Genomic DNA, 25,132 nt, shown 5'->3' with positions numbered 1-25,132 from the left:
GTTTGTGATATTCTTACAATATTTGAGTGAATGTTGGATGTGTCTATTGGTTGCGATATATGGTTTATATTAATTTAATACAATAGTGTTATACAGATGTTTTATTGAACTTGAAACTATATAGTCTGATTGTTATTGGGTTGTTTTATATATAATATTTCTATATGAACAAATCCAATATCTATCATTTTTATTGTACAGATTTAACAGATTTTGAAACGGAAAAAGTACTTTTTAACGTTGAGCAAATAACTTTCTAAAAATTTTATATAAATCTAAATCGCTTTCATTTTTCAGCTTTTTCTGAACAATGAAGTCGTTGCCATTTAATCTAGGAAGATAATTTAATTCAATTAATTTTGCTAAAATATCTTGCATTGGAATGTAGTTGTCTCCGTACATAGTAAAATAATTAATCATGCACTCTTTCTCATGTTCTTCATCGATATAATCAGCAGGAGCCATCCAGTCACGAACATCACAAGCAGCTCCCAATAGGTTTATATTCAATTGCTCACATAAAGTTGAAATGCCCTCAATAGGCTCTATAGACCATGCACCCGTACAACAGCCACAATTGCAAGTATCTTTATTTCTATTATCTTCTATTATCCCTAGTATCTTAATGCTATTTTTTTTACAAAAGTTTGTTAAAAAGTTTGGCCCTGATGTCCCAACTGATTCTGAATTAATTACAACTATTGCACCATCTAACTGTGTCAAATGTTTTGTCTCTTCCATCAAATGAGACTCTCCAAAAGATCCTGCAGGTGTTGTTATTAGTAGAAAATTCAACGGTTGATCTGTACTCCAAACAACATCATATGTTAATTGGTTTATAAGTTTTTTTTTTTCAATACCTCTGAAACTGTTTAAGTCACATTCGCTATCTTTGATTAATCCGGTTGATATAAGCTTTAAAGAACCTCCATTTTTTAAATCGTTCTTGCTTAACACTTCTTGTGGTATCCAGCTATCATTGGATCGATGGACTTTTGATCTACAAACGAAATACTCATGTACATAAATAGACTCTCGGAAATTTATTTCCAAAATTCCAACGTTATAACCTTTCTCTGTTAATGCAAATGACAATTGAGACACGATATGATCTGCTTCCCTAAAATCTGGTCCAGTTTGACTGACCATATATATTATATGCTCCACATTGGGGATTATTTTGAATTTTGGCTCTTCTAGGTTTGAACATTTATGATCTATTGAATCTGGGAACGTCTGATGCATTTCAAAAAGATTTTGTAGTATCAATTTAAAAATTATTGGTTTACAAAAACGCTCTTTATGTTTTAAGAAACTTCAAAAGACTGGGTGAATGACTTTATATATAAATTACCTCATTGATTTTTTATCAAATCATGTTGCAGATTCGAAAACAATACTCATTTGAAATTAATATTTTAAGCGGCTCTACAATAATTGTAAACAAATTGGTAGCATAGTTACTGAATCATCATCAGAAAATAGTCAATTATATTCAAAATTTGTATCTAATTTATAAATATATTCATTTCTCAATTAATCTGAATTAAGAGGGCTAGTTTGATTCAAACAATTTATTTAATACTTCTCTCATTGGTGTGTCTTTCTGGCCATGCTTATGATAAAAATATTCCTCAATCAAGTAAGTTCTCTCATATTCATAATCAAATTCTTCATTATATGAAGGGCCGAAATCCTCACAGTCTTCAATATCACTAACTGATCCCAAAAAGTTTATATTTAATTTCTTACATAAAGTTAAAATGCTACCTGTCGGGTGATTTGACCAGCTGAAACCACAAAAGCAAGCATCCATTTCTCTGTTGTCTTCGATAAGTCCTAGTATTTTGATGTTATTTTTCCTACAAGAATTAATTAACTTTTGAGGCTCTAGTGATTCTGAATCAACTACGACTATCGTACCATTAAATTGTGTAAAATATTTTAATTCATTCATCACGAATTGTTCTTCAAAAGTTCCAGCAGCTGTTGTTACCCAATGGCCGATCTGTCGTCCACACAACATCGAATATTAATTGTTTAATTACTTCTTCTTTTTCAACACCTCTGACATTTCCTAAATCAAAGTTAGTGTTTTTAGGCAAATTTATAGACATGAACTTTAAAGATCCTCCACTTGCAAAACTACTATTATTTACAATTTCATGAGGTATCCAACCTTCTGAGGTTTGATGAATTTTCGATTTTCGAATTCTAAAACAATCCAATAAATATGAGTCCATGAAATCAATATCTAGTACTCCAACATTAAATCCTTTCTCTGCTAAAGCTAATGACATTTGAAAAACTATATGTTTTGGATCTCGAAATTCTGGTCCAGACTCACTGACCATCAAAATTATATGCTCAACGTTTGCAACCGTTTTGTATTGAGTTTGTTCAGCCAACATATTCTTATCATTTTTTGTATTTGAATACATTTTTTAAAATAGTGATAGTTTTAAAGTAATGTTTGAAATCATTTTGTAGACAAAGTATGATTGTAGATTGGATTTTACAAATGGTTCTTGGTGTGCACAAAATGCATGATGATAATTGTTGTTTCAAAAACACGACTCACTTTCGTTAAGCGGTAATTGACTATGAAACTAAAGTTGAAAAATACAGAGCTCATCAAAGCAACAAATAAGCTATCAAGTAAACAAATTATATTTAGTTTTAACTGGAAATTTTAATAAGTATGTCAGTTTTAATAATCAAGTCATTAAGAAAGGATACACGCATAAAACGTAACTTGAATTCAGTTACTTCATAATTTTGGTGAGGTATGAAAAACAATTCGAAAAACACCCAAAAGCTAGCTCATAATTGAGACTAAACAGTACAAATACAAACGATATAATTAGTTCTATTGAACAAAATAACTTTTTACAATTTTTGAAACATTAACATTTTAAAAAGAAGTAAATAAATTTAGAAAATTGTTAATGATAATAAAATAATTTAATTTTGTGTAAATTCTCGTACAAAAATAAAATATCAAAATTTATCAATTGAATTAAAGAACAACAAATTCATTTAATCAATTCAATTAATACATTAAAAAATTATCAATTATACAATAAAGCTCACTCGTCTAAACATTCATCCTTAAGCACTCACATTTAATCAATGTCATCTAGATTTACGGCTGCTGGCGGCGCACATCAAAGATCCGATTTAAGAACTCAATTATTTAATACACCAACTCACCATAATTTTACAGGAATACATAAACAAAATTTTAATAATTCACCATCACGATCGCAATCACAACAAGAATCTTCAAATCCACCACTGAGAAACTCAACTGCATCACCATATGATCAACAACAACCACAACAACAAAAATATAATGAATCTTTATTAAATTCCTTAGAATCTCAAAATGATGAAGAAATGAATTCAATGGGATTAAAAATAAATATGCTAAAAAATTTAGGAGAAAAAATGGGAATAGAAATTAATAAATCAAATGTATTAAATGATGAAATTACAAATTCTTTTGAAAAGGGGAAAATAACTTTAAAAAATACTTATAATAAAATGATTATAATGTCTCAAAAAGCTGGAATTAGTTGGAAAATGTGGTTATTGGTTTTTGCAATTGTTGGATTATTTTTTTTTTACGTTTGGATACTATAATGTAATAGATAATTTTCTTAATGAATTAATGCTCAATGGAAAGTGTATAAAATTTATGTAAGAAAGTCCAGAAATACCATTGTGTTGTATAATGATTTGACCGTCGAAAAAAGATTGTGGTATTCAGAGCTCAGTATTTTTCGTTGTTTTATCTAGCCTTTATACATCATACAGAATACATTAACTATTTATTTCCTAACTATTACCACTTCGCTGCAGCTAAAACAGATTTTGATTCAAATGTCGAGCTCTGATATAAAATCACTGCGGCTAAAAAAGATTCTGATTCAAAGGTCGAGCACTAGTATAAAACAAACCCGTAAACTTATGCCATAAACTCAATAACCAAAATGCCAAAAACCTTGAATATCAATTATCATCGCAAGTTGATAGATTCTCAAAGATTCCGTAATTATTGAATTTAGATTAAGACATTACTAGTTTTTTGGTTCATCACCTTGTTGTTGATGCAGATTTAAATATAACTTGAGGAGGAGTTTAGAAATTTGAATTTCTGTAAAATGAACATCCATATCATTTAAAAGTAAAGTCTTTCTCTTGCTGAGCTAATTAGAAAATCTGTTCAACGTCCAGATTCATTAACTGGTACTGTATTCTATATTAGCCCCAATGCTTTTTTTTTTGTAGAGCTTTCTTACATCACATAATATTAATAAGCAATATTATAAATGATCAAGATCAGCACATAAACTGATACCAACCTCACCTTACTTAACTCATAATACACACTCGAAGATCCAAGAAAACGAAAATACAAATATCATTTAGACACAGCAGATGAGGTACCCATTGTAAGGAAAAGCTACCCATGATCATCAATTTCAATTGTAATTTCGTAATTGCATATCAATGATTGATAAATTGAAATATTAAACGACTTCGAGTAATTTTATATGAATTCATAACTTTGTATGAAAATATACATAAAGTAAGCAAAATTCTCACAACTCTAAATATTAATCAAAAGATATCTTTCTTGATTAATACTTCGAAACATTGCATATTTGATAATAATTCATTTTAGATACAACTATCAAATGTTCCATCTCAAAATGGACTCGCCAAACTTTTGAAATAATCAGAACTGACTTTCATAATAACAAACTTGCACTTGAGTCTTTTCATTTCTCATCTGGTTTACCGTTTCAATTTCTTCATGGAAAACAATTTTCGTAAATTCAACAACCAATCAATAAAAACCTAAAAAGATTATCAAGTCTTGAATAATTGATTGATAAGCTCTAAAAGAATCCAAAATTATTGAATTTAAAAGTGATGACTTTCTATCTAATGATTACACTTTATACATTACTGGCAAAAAAACATATAGATTTCCTGAACTAAGAAGCAACAAATTTCTCAACGATTCTCAGACTTGAAACTTCTCACTATTAGCATGTTAGATAAATAAATTAACTTGGTGAACATCATTCCGGTCTATGATACTAACAAATATGATTCAAAATTCTAATGAATCATACTTTGATAATACCAAAAATATGCAACATTAAATATCAATCAAATATAAATGTAGGACTAATTTGAACAATACTTTAAGCTGTATTAAAAATAAGATGCCCCAAAACAATTCTTAATTATGCCTTCATTGATCTAATTAAGCTGATGTTAATTATAAATTTTGGAATTATCATATATACTTATTCCAAATGTGTTAAAATACGATATTAAATGTACAACTAATTAAATCAAATTATCTGGTACAAATATTTTTACCCAATTCTTAATAAGAACAGGCAAGAATTAATTTTAAATGTTAGTAACAAAGTTTTAATTCATAGGAAAGCTAATATGTTATTAAAATATGGAAATAATATTAGGGACCCATATTTAAACAATTTGTAGAAATTGATGCCCAAGTTGACAACATTGTACTCTATTATACAACTTTAACCCAAAAGTGATCAAAAAATTTCTGACAGCTAACACCATTCGAAGCTGATTTATTATTTTTTATGTCAAAATTTTTTTGTTTTATATTTTTTTGACACTCGTTTGGTAGCAATTTGCTCTATTAAAATTTGTTCATTAAGAAAGTAATTTTTATACGATTGTTTAAATATAAGTACAGTAAAGAATTGAACATATTTTAGATTAGTAGATTAAAAGCGATTAATTATAATCAGAAATTTTATATCTTGTGATTCCATATAAGCTTTAGCAAAAAATCATTAGAAAAAGTTGCAAGACAAGTGGTAGCACGTGTCACTCCACATAAATTATAATAGTAGTACAAAAATTATTATACTTATAAGTTACGGATCAACCATAATTATAAAGTATTCTTTGATCATCACAGATTCAAAATACAAATTACTTTGTAGTTAAATGAAATAAGTATTTTAGTAAGAGTAATAAACCAACATATCATCAAATTAATTCATAAATCATATGATCCATTGATTTGTACATGCCATCTGATGTTCAAAAAGTTGATTCCAGATCAACAAATAATACCAATACAAGATTAAGATCAAATTCTGCGTTAAAAAATTGGAAAAAACAATCATATAAACAATATCAACCTAAATTCTTGAATAGTTTAACCACCTCGGGAACAAATGCATTATCAACATCATCTACCACAAAAGATATACCATTACCATCAATTGAATGTTTCGAATTACAATACATCCTAAATAATGTTCTAACAAATGAATCACAACAAGTTATAAATGATTTATTAAAAGTTACAACAAATTATCAAAACGATTTAAGAAATGAAATTAAAAAAAATTTATCAATAGAACAAAAAATTCAATTTAAAAATATAAGTATATGTAAAAATATTCATCAAGTTAATCAAATTATTCATCAACGTAAAAAAAAATTGAAGAAAGTTGTTGTAGGTAATTCAAAGTTTAATTATTTGTTAGGTGATGGCTCTCATCAAGATGAAAATGATATTAATCAATTGTTAATAAAAAGTGTTGAAATTAGTGATCGAGTTAAAAGTACTACAAAAAATCTACGAGCTTTGGAGTTGAAGGTAAGCAATGGGGAAAGTTTTATTAACAATGAGAAGTATCCAAACTTATTCAGATTATTTAATAAAGAGAAACCGAAGGAAGAACCACCAACTTCGTACCAGGATATACTACCACAAAAGCTAACAACACCTACTGTCAGCAACAAGCAATTTCCAGATGATGAGGATGATCAACCACCATCAATTGATTTACTGCCCAAAAATAGCATTTGTTCACTGGAAGAAACTCAAAAATCAACATCAACAGAAGTGGAAGAAGAAGAGGCTTTCAAAAATAATATTTCATTAATTACAATAACAAAACCTTTACCAGCACAATCAACAAGTCCCCAATCAAATGCAACTATTGAGTTTGATGGAGATATAGAACCACTGGAATTTGAAAATTTTATGTCATCAAGCATAGCCAAGTATAGGACACTACAAAAACAAAAACAAGCGTCAAAACAAATTCTAGCATTTGAAAATGATAATGATAGGAATGGAGAAATAGATAATGATGATGAATTCATCAATGCAAATAATATAATAGAATTCCCTTCGAACTCGATAATCCATAATAATCCATTAAACTTACTATATTCTCAATTGATTTCAAATCCAAAATATCAATCTCAAGAACTGGAACTAAGTACACCACCAAGAAAAAATAATTATCCATTTGCATCAATATTGAGTATAAAATCATCGGCCACTATTAAATCCACTGATCAAATATCACACTTCAAGAAATTGAGGATTAATGGAAGTCCATTAAATACTGAACATTATAGAAAAAAATTGGAAAAGGAAAATAATCATACCAAAAAAATTGATGATGCTGTGTTGGCTGAAACCTTATTAGAAACTTTGGTGGTTGATGCAGAAAATCAACAAAAAGAACAAGATAATATAGGTAATAATGAAGATGATGAATTGTGGAACTCTTCTGGCTTGACGAGTGAGGAAGAAAATGAAGAAGAAACTAACATAATATTAATGAATAATGAATCTCAAGAATTAAATGACTTAAATTCGAATTTTTCATCAACTTCAGATTCAGACTCAGATTCAGAATCTGACTACACCAAAACAAATGAAATTAACCCTAGAAATTTAACAAATATACAATTCACAAATCAGTACTACAACAATTTACAAAAGGATTTCAAACAAAAACAGCAACAACAACAACAACAAAAACAAAAACAGAAAAGAAAACTAAAAAATAGTAAAGAACTTTCACCAATAAAAATCTCATCACTTCATATAAAAGAATTATCACCAACTCCAAAACATAAACCATCACATCACATCCTAAAACCCAAGCGATCAATCCTAAAAACTCAACCACAACAACAATTTCCTAAAAAATCAATCAAAATAATTACTAGTGCACAAACAAGTAATAAATCATCTAGATCTTCAAGTTTTGATAAAAAATTACATCCTGAAGATATTAGTGCATTATCTGAATTAAATTCAAATTATAGTTCTAAAATAGGAAATATTATCAACAAGTGTAATGTTAATGGAACTATTGTCACTAAACGAAGAAAATCAAATGAAATTGATGAAGAAGTTGAAGTAAGTGGTAGTGATGATGAAAATGATCAAGAATCGATTTTAATTTTGAAAAATTATGTTAAATAGAATTAAAAATGTAATTGTTATGACTTCAAACAAAAAAATTGTAGAGTTAATTATTTATCATTTACCTATTTAATAATACACTGAACTCAGTTTCGAAACTTCATTTTTATCACCAAATGGATCATTACTAACAACAGAATCGCTAGTTTCCATCTTAGATAAAGTTGGTCTATTACCATTTTCATTAAACCCATTCTTCAAAGTCGGTTGTTTTTCAAATTTCTTGGTTGGTGGTGGTGGTGGAGGAGCTCTCTTTGTATCCATTGTAACTGATTGTAATCTTGAAGAAATCAGATCTTCTGGAGTATCTTCTACTTCACTTTCATATTCTTCACTATCATAATAACTTTCATCACTATCACTCCATTCTCGATCATCGTCAAGTGATGGTGCTGGATTTTCTTGGGAATAACCTGATTTTGAATCAAATTTTTTAAAAGTTTCAATTAATTGTTCATTAGCGAAAATTAATCTAGATAAAAATTCTTCATCTTTACGTAATATCTCGGGGGATTTATCTTCTGTGTTACCTGCTCCTACAAATTGTAAGTATTTCAAAATTTTACGACGAATTTTTTTACATTGATTGAAATTTTTCATTATTTCTGTTGAATCTTGTGGTGATTCATTTGATGATAAATGTAATAATTGGTTGTTTAATGTTATTGTTATACTGTTACATTCGCTTAATAAATTATTGATTTTGGGGGTTTCTAATTTATAATTAATTTGTGGGATTGCATATTCTTCGTCTGCGTAAATTATACCATTTTTGGATTTCTTCTTTTTGGATTTCTTTTTGTCCTTTTTGTCCTTTTTGGTGGTTGAATATGGTGATGCTGTTGTTGGACGTGGTGGTGGGATTTTAGGTGATTGTATTTTAGGTGATTTTGTTGCTCTAGGAGTTGAAGATTTTGATTTTGATTGTCTTGGTTCGTCATATGTATTATCATCAGAATAAGGATCATTTTCATCATCCAAGTATTCTTCTTCATCACTTTCAGGAGTTCTATTTCTTCTTGGTGTAGAATCATTTCTTATTCTTTTAGGAATATTTTTATATAATTCTTGCATATATTTATAACCTTGTAAATCTTGAAATTCAGTTTTCCAACCAAGTGACATATTTATAGCCATTTTTTGAATTTTAACATCATAATTTGAACCTAACCCAGTTTTACCATGACCATTTATAATACTTTTTAAAACATCTAATAATTTATCATCTCTTGCAATAATTGTACCTATTTTATTTCCTGAATTTAAAACTAATAATTCCAATAATTTTAATGCTCTTTTTTGTTCTTCTACAGAGTCACCATATTTGATTTTTTTCCTAATTGCCCTTGCAGCTTCTGTTGCTCCAGATTGTGGTTGGATTTTAATAAGGTGTAATAAATCACTTAAATATAATTCCATTATATCTTCAATTTCATCATTCTTGTGTTGAATTAATTGATTTACTTTTATTGTAATTGATGTATATGAATGATCACTAAAAATAGCCATGTTAAAATGATTTGTAGCTGCTTTGATTTGATCAATTGATTGTATTTCTCAGCTTATTATGAATTATATAACGTTGTAAATTTGTTATGTGTCAATATTTTGAATTCTTATCAATGTAGCAAACTGCAGAATTGAAATAAAATATGTCGAGAATTGGATTCTTAGGGGGTGTTTTTTTATTATCATCTTAAGGGGTAATTCTGATTTGAAAAAATGATTGCTACCAATTAATTGACATAATAAAATTTTTCAGTTAAGTTTCAAAGCAAAGCACAGAGACTTAGAGTGAGTGAGAGAGAAGACAGAGATATATATTAATTTTTCAAGTCTTTTAAAGTTGTTACAATTTATTCTTTTCATTTATCTTTGATTCATTAAATACAGCCCATTGCTACTAAGTAAAAGATGTCTGATCAATATAATCAAGATAAATTGAATCAAGACTTTCAAAATACATCACTTGGTGGTACACCAGTTGATCAATCTCAACAAAATCAAAGTCAAAATAATTATAATCCAAATCAAGCTCAATCATTTGTACCTTTTGGTGGTTATCAACAACAATTTCAAAATTTCCAACCTCAACAACAACTGCAACAACAGCAACAACAATTTGGTGGTTATAATCAATATCAAGGTGGTTATCAACAAAATTATAATAACAACAATACTAATAGAGGTGGTTACCAACAATATAATAGTAGAGGAGGATATCAACAATACAATAATAGACAACAACAACAACAACAACCATATAGCGCTGGTCAACAATATGGAGGTTATCAATCATATAATTCTCAACAACCACAGCAACAACAACAGCAGCAAGGTATGTCATTAGCTGATTTTGAAAAACAAAAACAATCTCAACAAGCATCATTAAATAAACCAGTTAAAAAAACTTTGAAATTAGCACCATCATCAGGTATAAAGTTAGCCAATAAGAAAGTTGAATCAAAAGAAAGTTCACCAGCTCCTTCAACTAAAGAAGAAGAATCAAAAGAAGAACCTAAAAAAGAATCAGATGATTCATCAAAAATTGAATCAACACCAACACCTGCATCATCAGCACCACCAGCAAAGAAAGAATCTACACCAGCACCAAATCAAAAAGAAAGTACTCCAACACCAAAAGAATCTACTCCAACACCATCAAAATCAAATACTACAAAATCTTCAACTCCAGCACCATCAATATCATCAGATGCAGTAGTCAAAGAACAAGAAGATGAAGTTGATGAAGAAGTTGTTAAAGATATGTTTGGAGGAAAAGATCATGTTTCAATAATTTTTATGGGACATGTAGATGCAGGAAAATCAACATTAGGTGGAAATATTTTATATTTAACTGGTTCAGTTGATAAAAGAACAGTTGAAAAATATGAAAGAGAAGCAAAAGATGCAGGAAGACAAGGTTGGTATTTATCTTGGATTATGGATACTAATAAAGAAGAAAGATCTGATGGTAAAACCATTGAAGTTGGAAAAGCATATTTTGAAACTGATAAAAGAAGATATACCATTTTAGATGCACCAGGACATAAATTATATGTTTCAGAAATGATTGGAGGTGCATCACAAGCAGACGTTGGTATCTTGGTTATTAGTGCAAGAAAAGGGGAATATGAAACAGGGTTTGAAAAAGGTGGTCAAACTCGTGAACATGCTCTTCTTGCTAAGACTCAAGGTGTCAACAAACTTGTGGTTGTTGTTAATAAGATGGATGACCCAACTGTAAATTGGTCACAAGATCGTTTCAATGAGTGTACCTCCAAATTAGGTGTGTATTTGAAGGGTATTGGTTATGCTAAAGAGGATGTTATTAATATACCAATATCTGGATATACAGGTGCCAATTTGAAAGAAAAAGTTTCACCTAAAGACTGTCCTTGGTATAAAGGTCCAACTTTCTTGGAATATTTAGATAATATGGAAACTCTTAACAGAAAAATCAATGGTCCTTTCATGTTACCTATATCAGGAAAAATGAAGGATATGGGAACAGTAGTTGAAGGTAAGATTGAAAGTGGACATATCAAAAAGGGTTCAAATTTATTACTTATGCCAAATAGAACATCAATTGAAGTTTTAACCATTTATAATGAAACAGAACAAGAATGTGAATCAGCATATAGTGGAGAACAAGTTAGATTAAAAGTTAAAGGAGTTGAAGAAGAAGATTTACAAGTAGGTTATGTATTAACTTCACCTAAAAATCCAGTTAAAACAGTAACTAAATTTGAAGCTCAAATTGCAATTGTTGAATTAAAATCAATTTTATCAAATGGTTTTTCATGTGTTATGCATTTACATACATCAATTGAAGAAGTTAAATTTTTAGAATTAAAACATAAATTAGAAAAAGGTACAAATAGAAAATCTAAAAAACCTCCTGCATTTGCTAAAAAGGGTATGAAAATTATTGCAATTTTAGAAGCAAGTGAAAGAGTATGTGCTGAAACTTATAATGATTATCCTCAATTAGGTAGATTTACTTTAAGAGATCAAGGTGCTACTATTGCTATTGGTAAAATTACTAAATTATTATAAATTTAAATTAAAAAGTAGCTATTAAATTACATGTATAATAGTATTCTAATTTGTTTATTTTATTCTATATCTTTTCTTGTAATTCCGTAAATATCTTTATTAAGTTTTCAATTCCTCTTATTACGTTTTCATCATACCCTTCATTTGGAGTTGGTTTAGAATGAGCAAAATCAATTAAATTTAAACTACTTAATGGTGGAGATGAATTTGCTGGACTTTTATCAATTAAATTTTTAACAACCTTGTAATCATTCAAAATGGCTTTGTCATTATCGTCAATTTCTTCTGATTCTTCATCATCACTTATTTCCGGTTCCTTAATTAATGGATCAACATCTTCAAAATCTTCACTATTAATTTCATTCCACACTTTTGGATCACCTTCATATATGAATAATAAACTGGCTGAAAACATCCTTACCTCATAATCCAACAAACAATTGTATATCAATTGTAATCTCTTCAAAAATATATCAATCAAATGTGAAATTTGTATTGGAGATAACATTGATAATTTGAAAAATAACTCAATGCCTTGTTTTATATTATTTGAATCGAAAGATCTTCCAAAGAACTTATTGAATTGAAAATAATCATCCTTATCATCCAAAATTGTATCATTCATACCTTCAAATAATTCATCAGGTAAAATTTTTTGATTATTAAAAACTTTCATCCCACAAATTCTAAACAGATGTGATCCACTAGTAGTTTCACAACTTACTTTATTTAATCTTTTAATTTTTTCTTCAGTGGTTTTAGAATCATCAGTTAATTTTGAACCAAGTTTTATATCCATTATATTTGGTTTTTTAAAATTATGATATAAATTTTGTAATACTATATAATCTTTAACATTTTTGGAATTTTGAGTTAGTGATATTGATGAATTATCATCTAGATTTAAATCTAATTTGTTTGACTCTTTGGTTTCATTTATAGTACCTTCTTTTAAATTCCCATAAAATTTAGGCATCCAATGACTTAATAAAGAACCTAAATAAATATCATCATTTTCAATTGAATTTGATTCTCTTGATTGATCTATTGTATTGATGTATGAATAAAACTCTAGTTCTTGCTTTATTGTTGGTTTTACAAAAATTGAATCTGATATTAAACAGCCATCATGACCTGCTGCTTGATGTTTTGATGGTTCAAATTTAGTTTTGTTGTTAAATGGCATGGATGATGTTGGTGATGTTGATAAGTCTTGATTTCTAATATCGTGAATTAAATCATTATTTTTACAACCGTCTTTATTATTTCTGTTGCTTGTAATTTCCATCAACTGCTCTCAAATTTTTTATACAAAATTGAGCATCTGTAGTCTGAAACAATTCAAAAGTTGAATGATATTAAAAATAGAATTGGTCTAAGGGTTTGATTTTATTACTTGCAAAAAAGCTACCAAGCTAATTCTGGATCTTGATACATCCTAACTTCAACATATATTTTTTGCAACCAAATTTTTCTTATCAAACTTCTTCTTTTGAAGAAATACTACAATCGTTGGACTTTGATCAGCCCATATCAAGTATTAGTTAGTTAGCTATATCATTGGGTTGAATTAATCTGGTACGTTCTGAAGTCTTGAGAATCAGAGAATGAACAAATTGAAGGAAACAATAATAATGGAAATTTTGACAACCAATTTAGTGCAAAATATGTGAATTGTCGAATCAAGAAGCAACGTTGTAATTAACTGCTACTAACAGAAAAAGATCAAAACGGATGAAGTAAGACCTATTCAAGCACCAAAGTTTATGATTAGAGAATTTATTTTTATTGTCATCTCCAACTAAAAATTAGATTTAGTCGACAGTTTCAGGTACAATTTTATAATAATTTAGATAAGTAAAGACTACTAATAGGGTTCATTTTAGCTTGGCTTAGACAATTAGAATTATAAGAAAAAACTAAAAATAGATTCAATAATTCATCGTACAATTAAGGTACATGATTTAAATTACAATAATAAATTAAATGCATAGACTCTTCTGCCACTACATGCCAACAATAGGGTTACAAGTCAAGTGATTATAATGATAACACTAAAATCCATCAAATCTAGTGGCAAACGTGATAATACTTAAGTTAAAATGTTGATAAATTTATACACAGCCTTTTCAAAGTGTTATTTTAGTATTAAAGTACTACTTTAGTTAAACGCGAATTTCAAGTTTATCCAATTAAATATATTAATTTTAACTCGATTAAGTTAAAATTATTTGTTAGGTCCATCGACCTAAATTCCAATACTAATAACGCCTTAACTCGTCTTAAAATTAAAGTTCAAACTTAAAGTTTTTAAACGAGTTAGAGAAAAATTTTTATTTTCTTTTCATGGAATTAATGGAACATTTTGAAAAAAATTGAATTTAGAGATAAATGACAAAGTATTTGGTCATTTTTTAAATTAATATTCATAGCCAGCTGTAGAACAAATAATATTAAGATATCTCATATTTAAGTGATCATATAATAAATACCTGAAGTATTAAAATTAGTTAATAATTTCAATAAAAATAATAAAAATTTATTAAGTTAGCCGGTGAAAAGAAATTAAAAATTTTTTTATTTGAAAACAAATACAAAAATAAATACAAAGAAATACAAAAATCTAATAATAATAAATTTTGATATTTGAACACAAACAACCAAATATTATAAAACTTCTTTAACAAAATTATCAACGAATTTCAATTAATAGAATAATACTTTTCATCAAATAATTATCCAACTTTTTTATATTACATCCTAATTATCAAAATTCAAATTCACTCATTTAAAATTTTTTGTTAATACTTTATTGTACTTTATTTTGTTCAGTTTTATTTCATAAATATCTTATTATTAATTAATTTTCATTAATAGAAAAATAGCATATTATAATCAATTATTAATATTACATCATCATGAGTAATCCATATCAAAATCAAACATATCAAAACCAAAATTCATATGAAATGAATAATATTGGAAATAATGGTAATTATAATCAATATAATAATAGTAGTACTAGTAATTATGCCACCAATTCAAAACAATATGATCAAGATGATTTTGTTTCATTTATGAATGAAATTCAAGAAATTAATTCTCAATTAGATAATTATTCAAATATTATAAATTTAATTGATAATAAACAAAAGTCATTTTTATATAATATAGATTTAAATGATGAAGATACTGAATATAATTTTCAACAAATTGATACATTAGTTGGAGAAGCTCAATCATTACAATTAGATTTAAAAGCAAGAATTAAAAATGTTCAAATACAAGCTATACATTCAAAAGATCAAACAAAAATTGATCAATCAGAAACTTGTAGAAAAAGATTTTTAGATTTAATTCAAGATTATAGATTAATTGAAGCAAAAAATAAAGAAAATTCAAAAGATCAAGCTGCAAGACAATATCAAATTATAAAACCAGATGCAACACAAGAAGAAATTAGAATGGTTATTGAAGATGGTGGAGATTCTCAACAATTTTTTCAACAAGCTTTAATGCAAAGTAATCGTAGAGGTGAAGCAAGATCAGTATTAAATGAAGTTCAAATAAGACATAGAGAATTATTGAAATTAGAAAAAACAATGGCTGAATTAACTCAATTATTTCATGATATGGAAGAATTAGTTATTGAACAAGATCAACCAATACAACAAATTGAAGAACAAGTTGGTACTGCACAACATGATATTGAACAAGGGGTTGGACATACAAATAAAGCTGTTAAATCTGCAAGATCTGCAAGAAAAAAAAAAATTTGGTGTATGGTTATTGTTATTATTATTATTATTATATTAGCTGTTATTTTAGGTTCTTATTTTGGTACTAAAAAATAAAAGAATAACAAGTAAAAGAAGCAAATAAAGAGGACTGTGTAATTTTATTTATAATCAAACTTAATTTCAATTTAATAAAAAGAAAAACTTAATTAATCAATAGTGATGATGAATATTCTTGACTTGAATTCTGTTCATTTGAAGTCTCCTATTGCGTGAAACCTCAAAGTGCGCTAACTTGTAAACCCCACCTATTTTATTTTTTCTGTAGGAGATGAGTTTTTGAATTTATATTTTTTTTAAAATCAATTAAATCAATTATCTAATAAAAACAGAACAACATCAAAAATGGCTAAAATTAAAAGAAGAGGAACTTCAGGTAATGCTAAAAACTTCATAACTAGAACTCAAGCTATTAAAAAATTACAAATATCATTAGCAGATTTTAGAAGACTTTGTATTTTTAAAGGAATTTATCCAAGAGAACCAAGAAATAAAAAAAAAGCCAACAAGGGATCAACAGCTCCAGTAACATTTTATTATGTAAAAGATATTCAATATTTATTACATGAACCTGTTTTGGAAAAATTCAGGCAGCATAAAACATTTGCAAAAAAATTACAAAGAGCTTTAGGAAAAGGTGAAATATCTGCAGCCAAAAAACTTGAGTCTAACAGGCCTATTTTTAAATTAAATCACATTATAAAGGAAAGATATCCAACTTTCTTAGATGCTTTAAGAGATTTGGATGATCCATTGAATATGTTGTTCCTTTTTTCAAATATGCATTCTACTGATAAAGTTACATCAAAAATCATTGGTGAAGCAGAGAGACTAACAAATCAATGGTTATGTTATATTTCACAACAAAGACTTTTGAAAAAAGTTTTCGTTAGTATAAAAGGTGTTTATTATGAAGCTAATGTCAAGGGTCAAACTATTAGATGGCTCATACCCTACAAATTTCCAACAAATATTCCTACAGATGTTGATTTTAGAATTATGTTAACTTTTTTAGAATTTTATTCAACTTTATTAAATTTTGTATTGTTCAAATTATATAATGAAAGTGGATTAATTTATCCTCCTCAAATTGATTTTAAGAAGTTAAAAGGTATTGGTGGATTAAGTTCTTATGTTTTACAATCAAAAGATGAACAACATAATGAGGTGGTTGAAGAAAAAAACAATGAAAAAGGTAAAGAATTATCATCAACTGAATTACAAAAAGCTATACAAGCTGATGAACAAGAGGAAGAAGAACCAAAAGAAGAGAATGTCGAAGAAATTGAATTAGATAATTTTACAACTAGTGCAAAAACCGTGTCAGATACTTTAATTCAACCAACAAAATTTTCATCACCACAATCTCAATTATTTGAAAATTTTATTTTTTATATTGGTAGAGAAGTTCCATTGGATATATTGGAATTTATAATATTATCATGTGGTGGTAAAATAAAATCAGAAATAATGTTAGATGATTTAAAAATTAATGATCCAAAAGCTTTTAATTCCCTTAATTTAGATTCAATAACTCATCAAATAAGTGATAGAAATAAAATAACAACTAAAGTACCAGGTAGGACTTATATTCAACCACAATGGATTTTTGATTGTATTAATGCTAAACAATTACTTAATGTTAATGATTATGCACCTGGTGAAACATTACCTCCTCATTTATCTCCATGGGGTGATTCAAGTGGTTATGATCCAAATTCTAAGAAACCAACTGAACAAGTTGAAGAAGGAGAAGAAGAAGAAGAAGAGGAAGAGGAAGAAGAAGAAGAAGAAATAGAAGTAGCTTCAGGAGATGAAGATCAAGAAAGTTCAGAAGATGAAGAAGAAGAAGATGACGAAGATTTTAAAGCTCAAAAGGAATTAGAAATGGAAGTATCAGGTAAAAAATTTTCAGAAATAGAAGAACCAAAAACCAAAAAACAAAAAATTGCTAAAAAATTAACAGAAGATGAAGAAGCAAAAGAATTAGCTAAAATAATGATGACAAATAAACAAAAAAAATTATACAAGAAGATGCAATATGGTATAAACAAAAAGGAAACAAGAAATTCAGAATTAGCTTCAAAAAAGAAACAATTAGAAAAAAAGAAAAAACAATTACAATCATCAATGAAGAAATAGTTATTAAATATTTAATTTTATTCTTGAATCCATATACATACGATCAGGTACTTCTAATATAAATAAACTTTTTATCAAATTTTGTAAATTTATTAATTTTTTAATACCTAAATTTATATTTTCAATATCTGTTGAATTCTTTATGTTAATATATACTTTTATTTGAAAAGTATTTGATTCATCTAATAATTTTAATTTAATTCCATTACCAATATAAGAATCATCACGTATGAAAATTTTATATATCTCAATTATTATATCTTCCATTATAAAAAACTTCGTTCCCTTTATCCAATATTGATTTATTACTTCGTAACCTAAATTTGATAAGTAGATTAGGAATGAGTCTTGTTGTTTTGTGGTTGTTGGGTTTGTATTTGACTCTTCTTTTACTTCTTCTGGATCTATTTCCATTATATCTGAATCTTCATTATTCTTATCATTGTTTGCAGGTTCTTTTTTTACACTCTCCTCTTTTTGAACTTCATTAGTTGCATCTTTTTCATCTACTCCAATATGTGTATGAATTAAAGTACTTTCAAATATAGTTTGTTGAGAACATTGTTGATTTTTACCAGCAATAGGGATATCACTTATTTGTAAAGTCCAAACTCTTTCAGTACTATCTTCATCATTATTAAATAATTTTTGTACAATAATATCTTCTTTTGAATCATTCAAAGGTTTTGAAATATCAAATTCATTTTTTGTCCAAGTTGTTGTACATTTCATAAAATATTGTTCAATTTGATTTATTTTTCCAGGTTCAAATTTTGGTTTAAATATTAGAGATGGTTGGGTTATTAGTGAGTATGTTGATATTTCTGTTGGTTTTATTATTCCTGTTATTGCTTGTAATGATGATATTGTTTGAAGATATTTTGAATGTGGAATTGATGATACTAATGATAATTGATGGACCATGTTGAATTAAAGTAGCTTATCAATTGACTTGATTTTGATATTCAATTGTTTTAGTTTGATTCTATAAAATACATTTGTACCCGTTTTAGGTGTTGAAATATGAAACTTAGTTATATTATAAATTTGGATGAAGTTATCAATTGAGGTAACAAGTTTTATATATTTTTCAATGCGGCTTTTGTATACAATTTTGAATCAAAGTATTAGTAGAGATTGAAGATGAATTTACATTTCTTGAACTAATCCTACCAATTGATTAACAATTAATTATATATTTATATTTACTAATATTTACAATAAACCAAAGCTAAAAACCCCGAAATCCATTTGATCAAATATAAGATAATTCTATAATTGTTTCTTTTTCTCTTCCAACATAATTTCTTCTTGAATTTTAGAATTATCTTCCATAAATGCAACAATTATATAACCAATTAATACTAAATTAGCAACTAATGCACTTAATCCACCACTTATTATTGAATTATTTGTAAAAAATTGTATTGAAAAAAATGTAATTAATGGTAATATTATCATTAATGCTGTGAATAACATTAATTTTTGTATTACTGATCTATTTTTTAGTGGTTAGTATAATTTGATCTATTAAAAAATTAGACCAATTGATATTACATACTTTGGAATATCCGCCATTGTAAACAGTTAGTTACTTGTAAATCTAAAGTGGAATAAGTTGATGATAATATTCAAAATGAATGTTTCAAAATGATTTCAATCCTCCTCGTTTTGTTGTTTAAATCTTTTTAACACTTTTGAATATATTTCCATTTCCTGTATATAGTTACCAATTTTTTAGTTTGTAGATTTTTGTTGATAATTTTGAAGCAATTCAATCATCATCAATTATTACATCTTTTACATTTCAACTTCATTTTCAAAGTATTATACTCAAAACATCTACGTTTGATCATTAAGGTTTATTTTAGTGAATACAAAGATAAACAAGATGCAGTTTAATCAATTAATAATATTTATAAGTTGTTTTATAACTTTAATAACAGCATTTTCAAATACTGCTCCATTATTAATAGATACAAAATATGATATAAGTAAAATAATACCATCAACTAATCATATTATACATAATCGTAAAATAGATCAAAATTTACCAATGATTTATGCAACTAACAACTTTAAAGATGAAGTAAATTTCAATCGTAATAATAAAATAGATAAAACTGATGATATTGTATATTATCAAGTTTCATTAAATGATTGGAATAATATTGAAGATAAATCATTTATAGAACTTAATGACTATTTATATATGAAAAATGTATTTTATAAAGATGAGTCACATGTTAATATGATACAATTTAGAATAATTAACGTTGAACCAGAACAATTAGATAGTGAATCATTGAGTCAAGTAATTTCTACAATCAAAAACAAAAACTCATTTCCAAAAGATTTTATTATACAAGTTATCCCAGATTTTATTACAACTGAATCATCACATGATAATAAAATAGAAGAAGTTGAAGAAAAAATTATAAATTTATTCAATAATGACGAAGTGGTTGTTAAAAAAGATGAAGAAGATGTAGAAGATATTAAAGTTCAACAAGAAATAGAATCAGATTTTGCAGAAGCTAATCGATTAGCAGAACAAGAAGATCAATTAGTCTCAATAATGGAAGGTGGTGATTTATCAGATGATGCACCACAAAACTCAACCACATATAAACATGATAATTTATTTACTAATTATCAATTTTTTACAAGTGGTATTTGGTCAGGATTAATTGTTTCTGGATTTTTATTAGCTATATTATATGGTGCTTTAAGTTGGCTTACTACTTTAGAAATCACTTATGCATCTTTTGAAAAACCAGTTGATTTTGATAAAAAAAATGAATAGAATCAACTCGTGAGTATTTATTCAATAAATATATATTTACAAAACTATAAAAAAGGTCCATTGCTCTTTAATAAACATATGGTACAATTTTATAAGGAACTAATTCTTTATATTTTTTCCAATCATCACCATATTTTTCACTACATTTCATATCATCTCTAATTTGTCTATGCACCAAAAGACTAGCAAAATAAATCATATAGAAATAAGTTAATGGAGTTTGAAACCCAGTAGGTAAACACCATGACCACGCCAAAATCCAATCACCAAAATAATTTATATGTTGAGATAATCCCCACCATCCTTGACATAATAATTGAGAACCTGTCTTGGTCTTAATAGATTTCATATGTGGTAATTTCCCATTTTTGAAATCTGATTTTTGTTGATTCGATGCTCTAAAGATGTAAAAACCAACAAAATGTAATACTAAGATCAATATAACATTTATCAAACCTAAATTTACTTCATTTCCTTTGATACTCATATATCTAGTTTGTAAAGAATAACTCCATGGTAACCAAGCTAAATCTCCAAAACTTAACATAAATCCAAATCCATCAGTTGTAACATCAATCATAGTTAAACAACCTTCTTCATTTAATACACCATCAAAAGTATAAAAAGCTTGTAAAACAATAATTAAGATCATTGAATCTGTAACATACCCTAATTTATGATATTGATTATGTGCACAACTTAAATTTATCAAGAACCATAATAGCATACCTGGTCTTAATTCACAAAATAATTTTATATCCCAACCTCCAATTCTTGGATTTAATTCTCTACCTATAAACCAATCATATATAGGATTTCCAGTATTACCATTAACACTTAATATTCTTTCTTTTGTACCAACACCATTTTGATGAGTTAATGGAATAAAACTTATTATATAAACAAATGTAGCCAATAAAAACGAAAATATAATACATGTGAATAATAAAGGAATTTGATTATCATAAATGAATTGTAATTCAGGCAAATTATAATTTGAAACAATAAATACTCTTGAAATTAATAAAACAATTAAAGTAATACTCATTCCAATTCCATTAATTTTATAATTTAATTTGGTCCCATCTCTTAATTTAGTTCCATCTAAATTCTTACCAGGTATAATTCTATCTAATAAAACTAAACCCCAAAACCAACTCATATAAGCTGCCCAAACTTTTTTATTAAAACATAACTCAAAAAATTCTTGTTTGTTAGAAGGTAATTGATCTACAACTTTTGCTAGTTGTAGATTTATACCTTGTAATGAATAATTATCATTTGTTACAAATGCAAAAAATATTAATACTATTGGTAATCCCAATGTTATACCTATTGCACCTGATAATCCATTAAATTCTTTATGTTTTGTAACTGGATTTAATTTTGACATGACTATAGTTGGAGAATTTTGAAAAAAGAGTGAAAAAACAGTTGGAATCCCCAAATACTTTATATTTTCTAATTGTTTTTTGATCTAAATTTGTTTTCTAATGATCTTTCTTGTTTCAAAGCAAGTGAAATTGAATTGTAATTACATCAATCAAAAGTAAAGCGCGTAAATTATTGTAACTTCTTAATGATCTTCTTCTTATTTTAGTTTTTCAATGCGAATACGAAACATCTCGTTTCGTCTTATTTTGCAACTTTTTATACGACGAAGATGAAGACGAAGAAAGAATTAACAAATTAGTTTTTAACGATGTAACACATGTTTACGAAATGTATTCTATAAATAGTATTACAAGGTAATATTCACAATTGATCTATTTTTGGAGGTATTTGTTTTATTTCATATGAGCATATCTTGAGGTATCAATTCTCATAAATTCTCTTAACGCCATTGTAGCATATGAACTAACACCTAATTTCATTTTTAATATTACTGCTAATTTAATTTCTTCACCTTCTTTTAATTCTTGTTTTATAACTCTACTATCTATGGCTTCTTTACCGAAATTTTCAATATTTATTTCAGAATCTGGAGTTGTTTTAATACCTTTTGATTTTAAAATTTCTAAAATTTCCAAATCTGTACGAACTAATGGTGATTGATCATTTTGATATTCAACAATATCATATGATAAATCTTTTGGTATTGATATAAGATTTCTATAAGCTCCAGTTAAAGAAAATTCTTTATTTTTTCTCATTAATCTAAAAGGATCCAAATTATCAAAAGACATTGTGTCTATATATACTTTTTGAATTTGTTCATTTTCTGGGTATGTTATTTTAAAACCGGGACTTGGTAATATTACATCAAATATTGAATATTTTTTGGTAGTGATATCTTCTTTCGTTACTGTTTTAACTGGTATTGGTTCAAAATTTGCAACATCTTCTTCAAATTCATCATCTTCTTTTAATTTTGTAGATTCTTCACCAGCTAAAACCAAATCACCTTCTTGAATTTCATAGCCAAATAATTCAATTCTTTTCGAAGCTACTAAGTTCCAAATATATGATTGATAAGAATGTACATACATCATTCTTAAATTTTTAGGTATTGACAATAAAGCTTTAAGGTATGAGTGAGGTTTAAAATTTTTGTTTTCATCTTGTGGTTCACTTGTCAATACTTTTAAAATATGATTCTCAGCAACGAAATGTCTTGGTAAACTTGCAAGAGCTTCTTTAGCATTTTTAGTATCTTTCCAAATTTTTCTCATTTCAACAGTACCAGGTGAACATAATTCTTGTTCTGATAATAATAATTCAACTGCTTTTTCCCAATTTTCTTGTAATATAGCTTTACCTAATTCATGAGTTGGTACAGAAAATGATCCAAACCTTTGCATTCCAAAGTAATTTATGAATCCATGTTGGTTAAAACTATTGAAGCACTGACTTATAACTGCTTTTATATTTGTATCAGTTTCATTATTAGCTAATTTAACATCTCTTAAAGTTATCGTGAATTGATTACCATTCAAATCACCTAATTTTAAAGGTTTATCTTCATACTTAAAAGAACCTAATTTGAAATTTGAATTTTTCATTTTATTTAATGCATTAATTCTCAAAACTTTTCCTTTATTTATACTAAATCTTTGACATGTTACACCTCTTCTATCTTTCGTACCTGCATAATTTATAGTCTTTGGTGGTATTCTTAACATCTTAGCAATATTATTTGAAACATCCATTGTATCTCTATTTTGTTTGTATACTGTAAAATGTAAAAATGGTTTAAATTGACCTGCTCCATAATTAATAACCCCATTTTCATCTACATGATGCATACTTTCTTGTCCATTATTGTTGTTATTGTTTCTTCTTTGATTACCTCCTTTGTTCTTAGCTATAGCTATTTTGAATGTGTTTGTTGGTGATGTAACTGTTTCCAACTTATTTTGAAATGATTCACGGAATAATTGATGTAACTTTGTTCTTTTTTCTTTATCATCAAAAGAAGTTTTGGTTTCCATGTTGTTACCAGTTGTGAATAATTGTTCAATTTCAGTTAATTCTTCAGGTGTTATGAAAGTTAAAAGTTGTTCTTTATTTTCAGATGATAATTCGTAATTTGATTTGTTTTCTTCCTCCTTCAATTCCTTCGGTGGTTCCTCTTCGCTTTTTCCTTTTCTTTCTTTTGCTGCTTCAATTTTTTTCTCTCTATTAGTTTTACCAACATCTATACCTTCATCAATCAAATGGACAACTTGATTATTCGGCAGTATCTCATTAACTTGAAAATCACAATGTAAAGTTTTAAGTAGTCCCGAGAATCCTGTGGTTGAGTTATTTATAAACTTCAATATTCCCACATCCTCTTCCGATATACCAAATGATGCTGGAGTAGTGGTTGTTTGAGTTGGTTCTGATTTGAATTTTTTTATAATTGAATTTGAAATCTCATCTTCTGCTGATGTGGTTCTTTTTAGTTGTTGCGTCATTATATTGATTATTCTATGACGTAAACTTCTAATCATACAACCTAATGGATCCTTGTTGAAGTTGTTGCAAAAATTCTTTATTCTTTTGGTTTCAATAATTTTTCAAATCATAGAGAAGATGATT

The 25,132-nt window shown here is 27.1% G+C and overlaps 14 protein-coding genes across 14 annotated transcripts; 6 read left to right on the top strand and 8 right to left on the bottom strand. All coding sequences in view use genetic code 12, as the record gives it.

The window, feature by feature from the left end:
- Positions 1-234: 234 nt before the first annotated feature.
- Positions 235-1,245, bottom strand: KGF54_003176 (uncharacterized protein; the record flags this gene model as incomplete). The annotated part of the gene is made up of 1 exon (XM_051763736.1): positions 235-1,245. One exon carries the CDS (start codon positions 1,243-1,245, stop codon positions 235-237), a length of 1,011 nt encoding a protein of 336 aa, XP_051619237.1.
- Positions 1,246-1,555: 310 nt separating this feature from the next.
- Positions 1,556-2,441, bottom strand: KGF54_003175 (CFD1; the record flags this gene model as incomplete). Its single annotated transcript, XM_051763735.1, has 2 exons — positions 1,556-1,914; positions 1,997-2,441. 2 exons carry the CDS (start codon positions 2,439-2,441, stop codon positions 1,556-1,558), a joined length of 804 nt encoding a protein of 267 aa, XP_051619236.1.
- Positions 2,442-3,132: 691 nt separating this feature from the next.
- On the top strand, positions 3,133-3,645 carry KGF54_003174 (uncharacterized protein; the record flags this gene model as incomplete). The annotated part of the gene is made up of 1 exon (XM_051763734.1): positions 3,133-3,645. One exon carries the CDS (start codon positions 3,133-3,135, stop codon positions 3,643-3,645), a length of 513 nt encoding a protein of 170 aa, XP_051619235.1.
- Positions 3,646-6,094: 2,449 nt separating this feature from the next.
- Positions 6,095-8,305, top strand: KGF54_003173 (uncharacterized protein; the record flags this gene model as incomplete). The annotated part of the gene is made up of 1 exon (XM_051763733.1): positions 6,095-8,305. One exon carries the CDS (start codon positions 6,095-6,097, stop codon positions 8,303-8,305), a length of 2,211 nt encoding a protein of 736 aa, XP_051619234.1.
- A 69-nt stretch (positions 8,306-8,374) lies between these two features.
- Positions 8,375-9,814, bottom strand: KGF54_003172 (uncharacterized protein; the record flags this gene model as incomplete). The annotated part of the gene is made up of 1 exon (XM_051763732.1): positions 8,375-9,814. One exon carries the CDS (start codon positions 9,812-9,814, stop codon positions 8,375-8,377), a length of 1,440 nt encoding a protein of 479 aa, XP_051619233.1.
- A 405-nt stretch (positions 9,815-10,219) lies between these two features.
- SUP35 (translation termination factor GTPase eRF3) lies at positions 10,220-12,364 on the top strand (the record flags this gene model as incomplete). The annotated part of the gene is made up of 1 exon (XM_051763731.1): positions 10,220-12,364. One exon carries the CDS (start codon positions 10,220-10,222, stop codon positions 12,362-12,364), a length of 2,145 nt encoding a protein of 714 aa, XP_051619232.1.
- Positions 12,365-12,428: 64 nt separating this feature from the next.
- On the bottom strand, positions 12,429-13,550 carry IPK2 (inositol polyphosphate multikinase; the record flags this gene model as incomplete). The annotated part of the gene is made up of 1 exon (XM_051763730.1): positions 12,429-13,550. One exon carries the CDS (start codon positions 13,548-13,550, stop codon positions 12,429-12,431), a length of 1,122 nt encoding a protein of 373 aa, XP_051619231.1.
- Positions 13,551-15,282: 1,732 nt separating this feature from the next.
- On the top strand, positions 15,283-16,218 carry SSO2 (syntaxin; the record flags this gene model as incomplete). Its single annotated transcript, XM_051763728.1, has 1 exon — positions 15,283-16,218. One exon carries the CDS (start codon positions 15,283-15,285, stop codon positions 16,216-16,218), a length of 936 nt encoding a protein of 311 aa, XP_051619230.1.
- A 288-nt stretch (positions 16,219-16,506) lies between these two features.
- On the top strand, positions 16,507-18,303 carry PES1 (mRNA-binding ribosome synthesis protein; the record flags this gene model as incomplete). The annotated part of the gene is made up of 1 exon (XM_051763727.1): positions 16,507-18,303. One exon carries the CDS (start codon positions 16,507-16,509, stop codon positions 18,301-18,303), a length of 1,797 nt encoding a protein of 598 aa, XP_051619229.1.
- A 3-nt stretch (positions 18,304-18,306) lies between these two features.
- MED18 (Med18p) lies at positions 18,307-19,227 on the bottom strand (the record flags this gene model as incomplete). Its single annotated transcript, XM_051763726.1, has 1 exon — positions 18,307-19,227. One exon carries the CDS (start codon positions 19,225-19,227, stop codon positions 18,307-18,309), a length of 921 nt encoding a protein of 306 aa, XP_051619228.1.
- Positions 19,228-19,575: 348 nt separating this feature from the next.
- KGF54_003166 (uncharacterized protein) lies at positions 19,576-19,881 on the bottom strand (the record flags this gene model as incomplete). The annotated part of the gene is made up of 2 exons (XM_051763725.1): positions 19,576-19,801; positions 19,865-19,881. The coding sequence occupies 2 exons, from the start codon at positions 19,879-19,881 to the stop codon at positions 19,576-19,578; spliced, it is 243 nt and encodes an 80-aa protein (XP_051619227.1).
- A 313-nt stretch (positions 19,882-20,194) lies between these two features.
- On the top strand, positions 20,195-21,109 carry ABG1 (Abg1p; the record flags this gene model as incomplete). Its single annotated transcript, XM_051763724.1, has 1 exon — positions 20,195-21,109. The coding sequence occupies one exon, from the start codon at positions 20,195-20,197 to the stop codon at positions 21,107-21,109; it is 915 nt and encodes a 304-aa protein (XP_051619226.1).
- A 67-nt stretch (positions 21,110-21,176) lies between these two features.
- Positions 21,177-22,502, bottom strand: ERG24 (delta(14)-sterol reductase; the record flags this gene model as incomplete). The annotated part of the gene is made up of 1 exon (XM_051763723.1): positions 21,177-22,502. One exon carries the CDS (start codon positions 22,500-22,502, stop codon positions 21,177-21,179), a length of 1,326 nt encoding a protein of 441 aa, XP_051619225.1.
- A 394-nt stretch (positions 22,503-22,896) lies between these two features.
- PUS7 (pseudouridine synthase) lies at positions 22,897-25,008 on the bottom strand (the record flags this gene model as incomplete). Its single annotated transcript, XM_051763722.1, has 1 exon — positions 22,897-25,008. One exon carries the CDS (start codon positions 25,006-25,008, stop codon positions 22,897-22,899), a length of 2,112 nt encoding a protein of 703 aa, XP_051619224.1.
- Between the last annotated feature and the right edge of the window lie 124 nt (positions 25,009-25,132).

Source organism: Candida jiufengensis, assembly GCF_024610255.1.
Source record: "Candida jiufengensis strain CBS 10846 chromosome Unknown scaffold2, whole genome shotgun sequence".
In the NCBI taxonomy this organism is placed as follows: Eukaryota; Fungi; Ascomycota; class Pichiomycetes; order Serinales; family Debaryomycetaceae; genus Lodderomyces; species Lodderomyces jiufengensis.
This window is presented reverse-complemented; position numbering and strand designations above follow the sequence as displayed.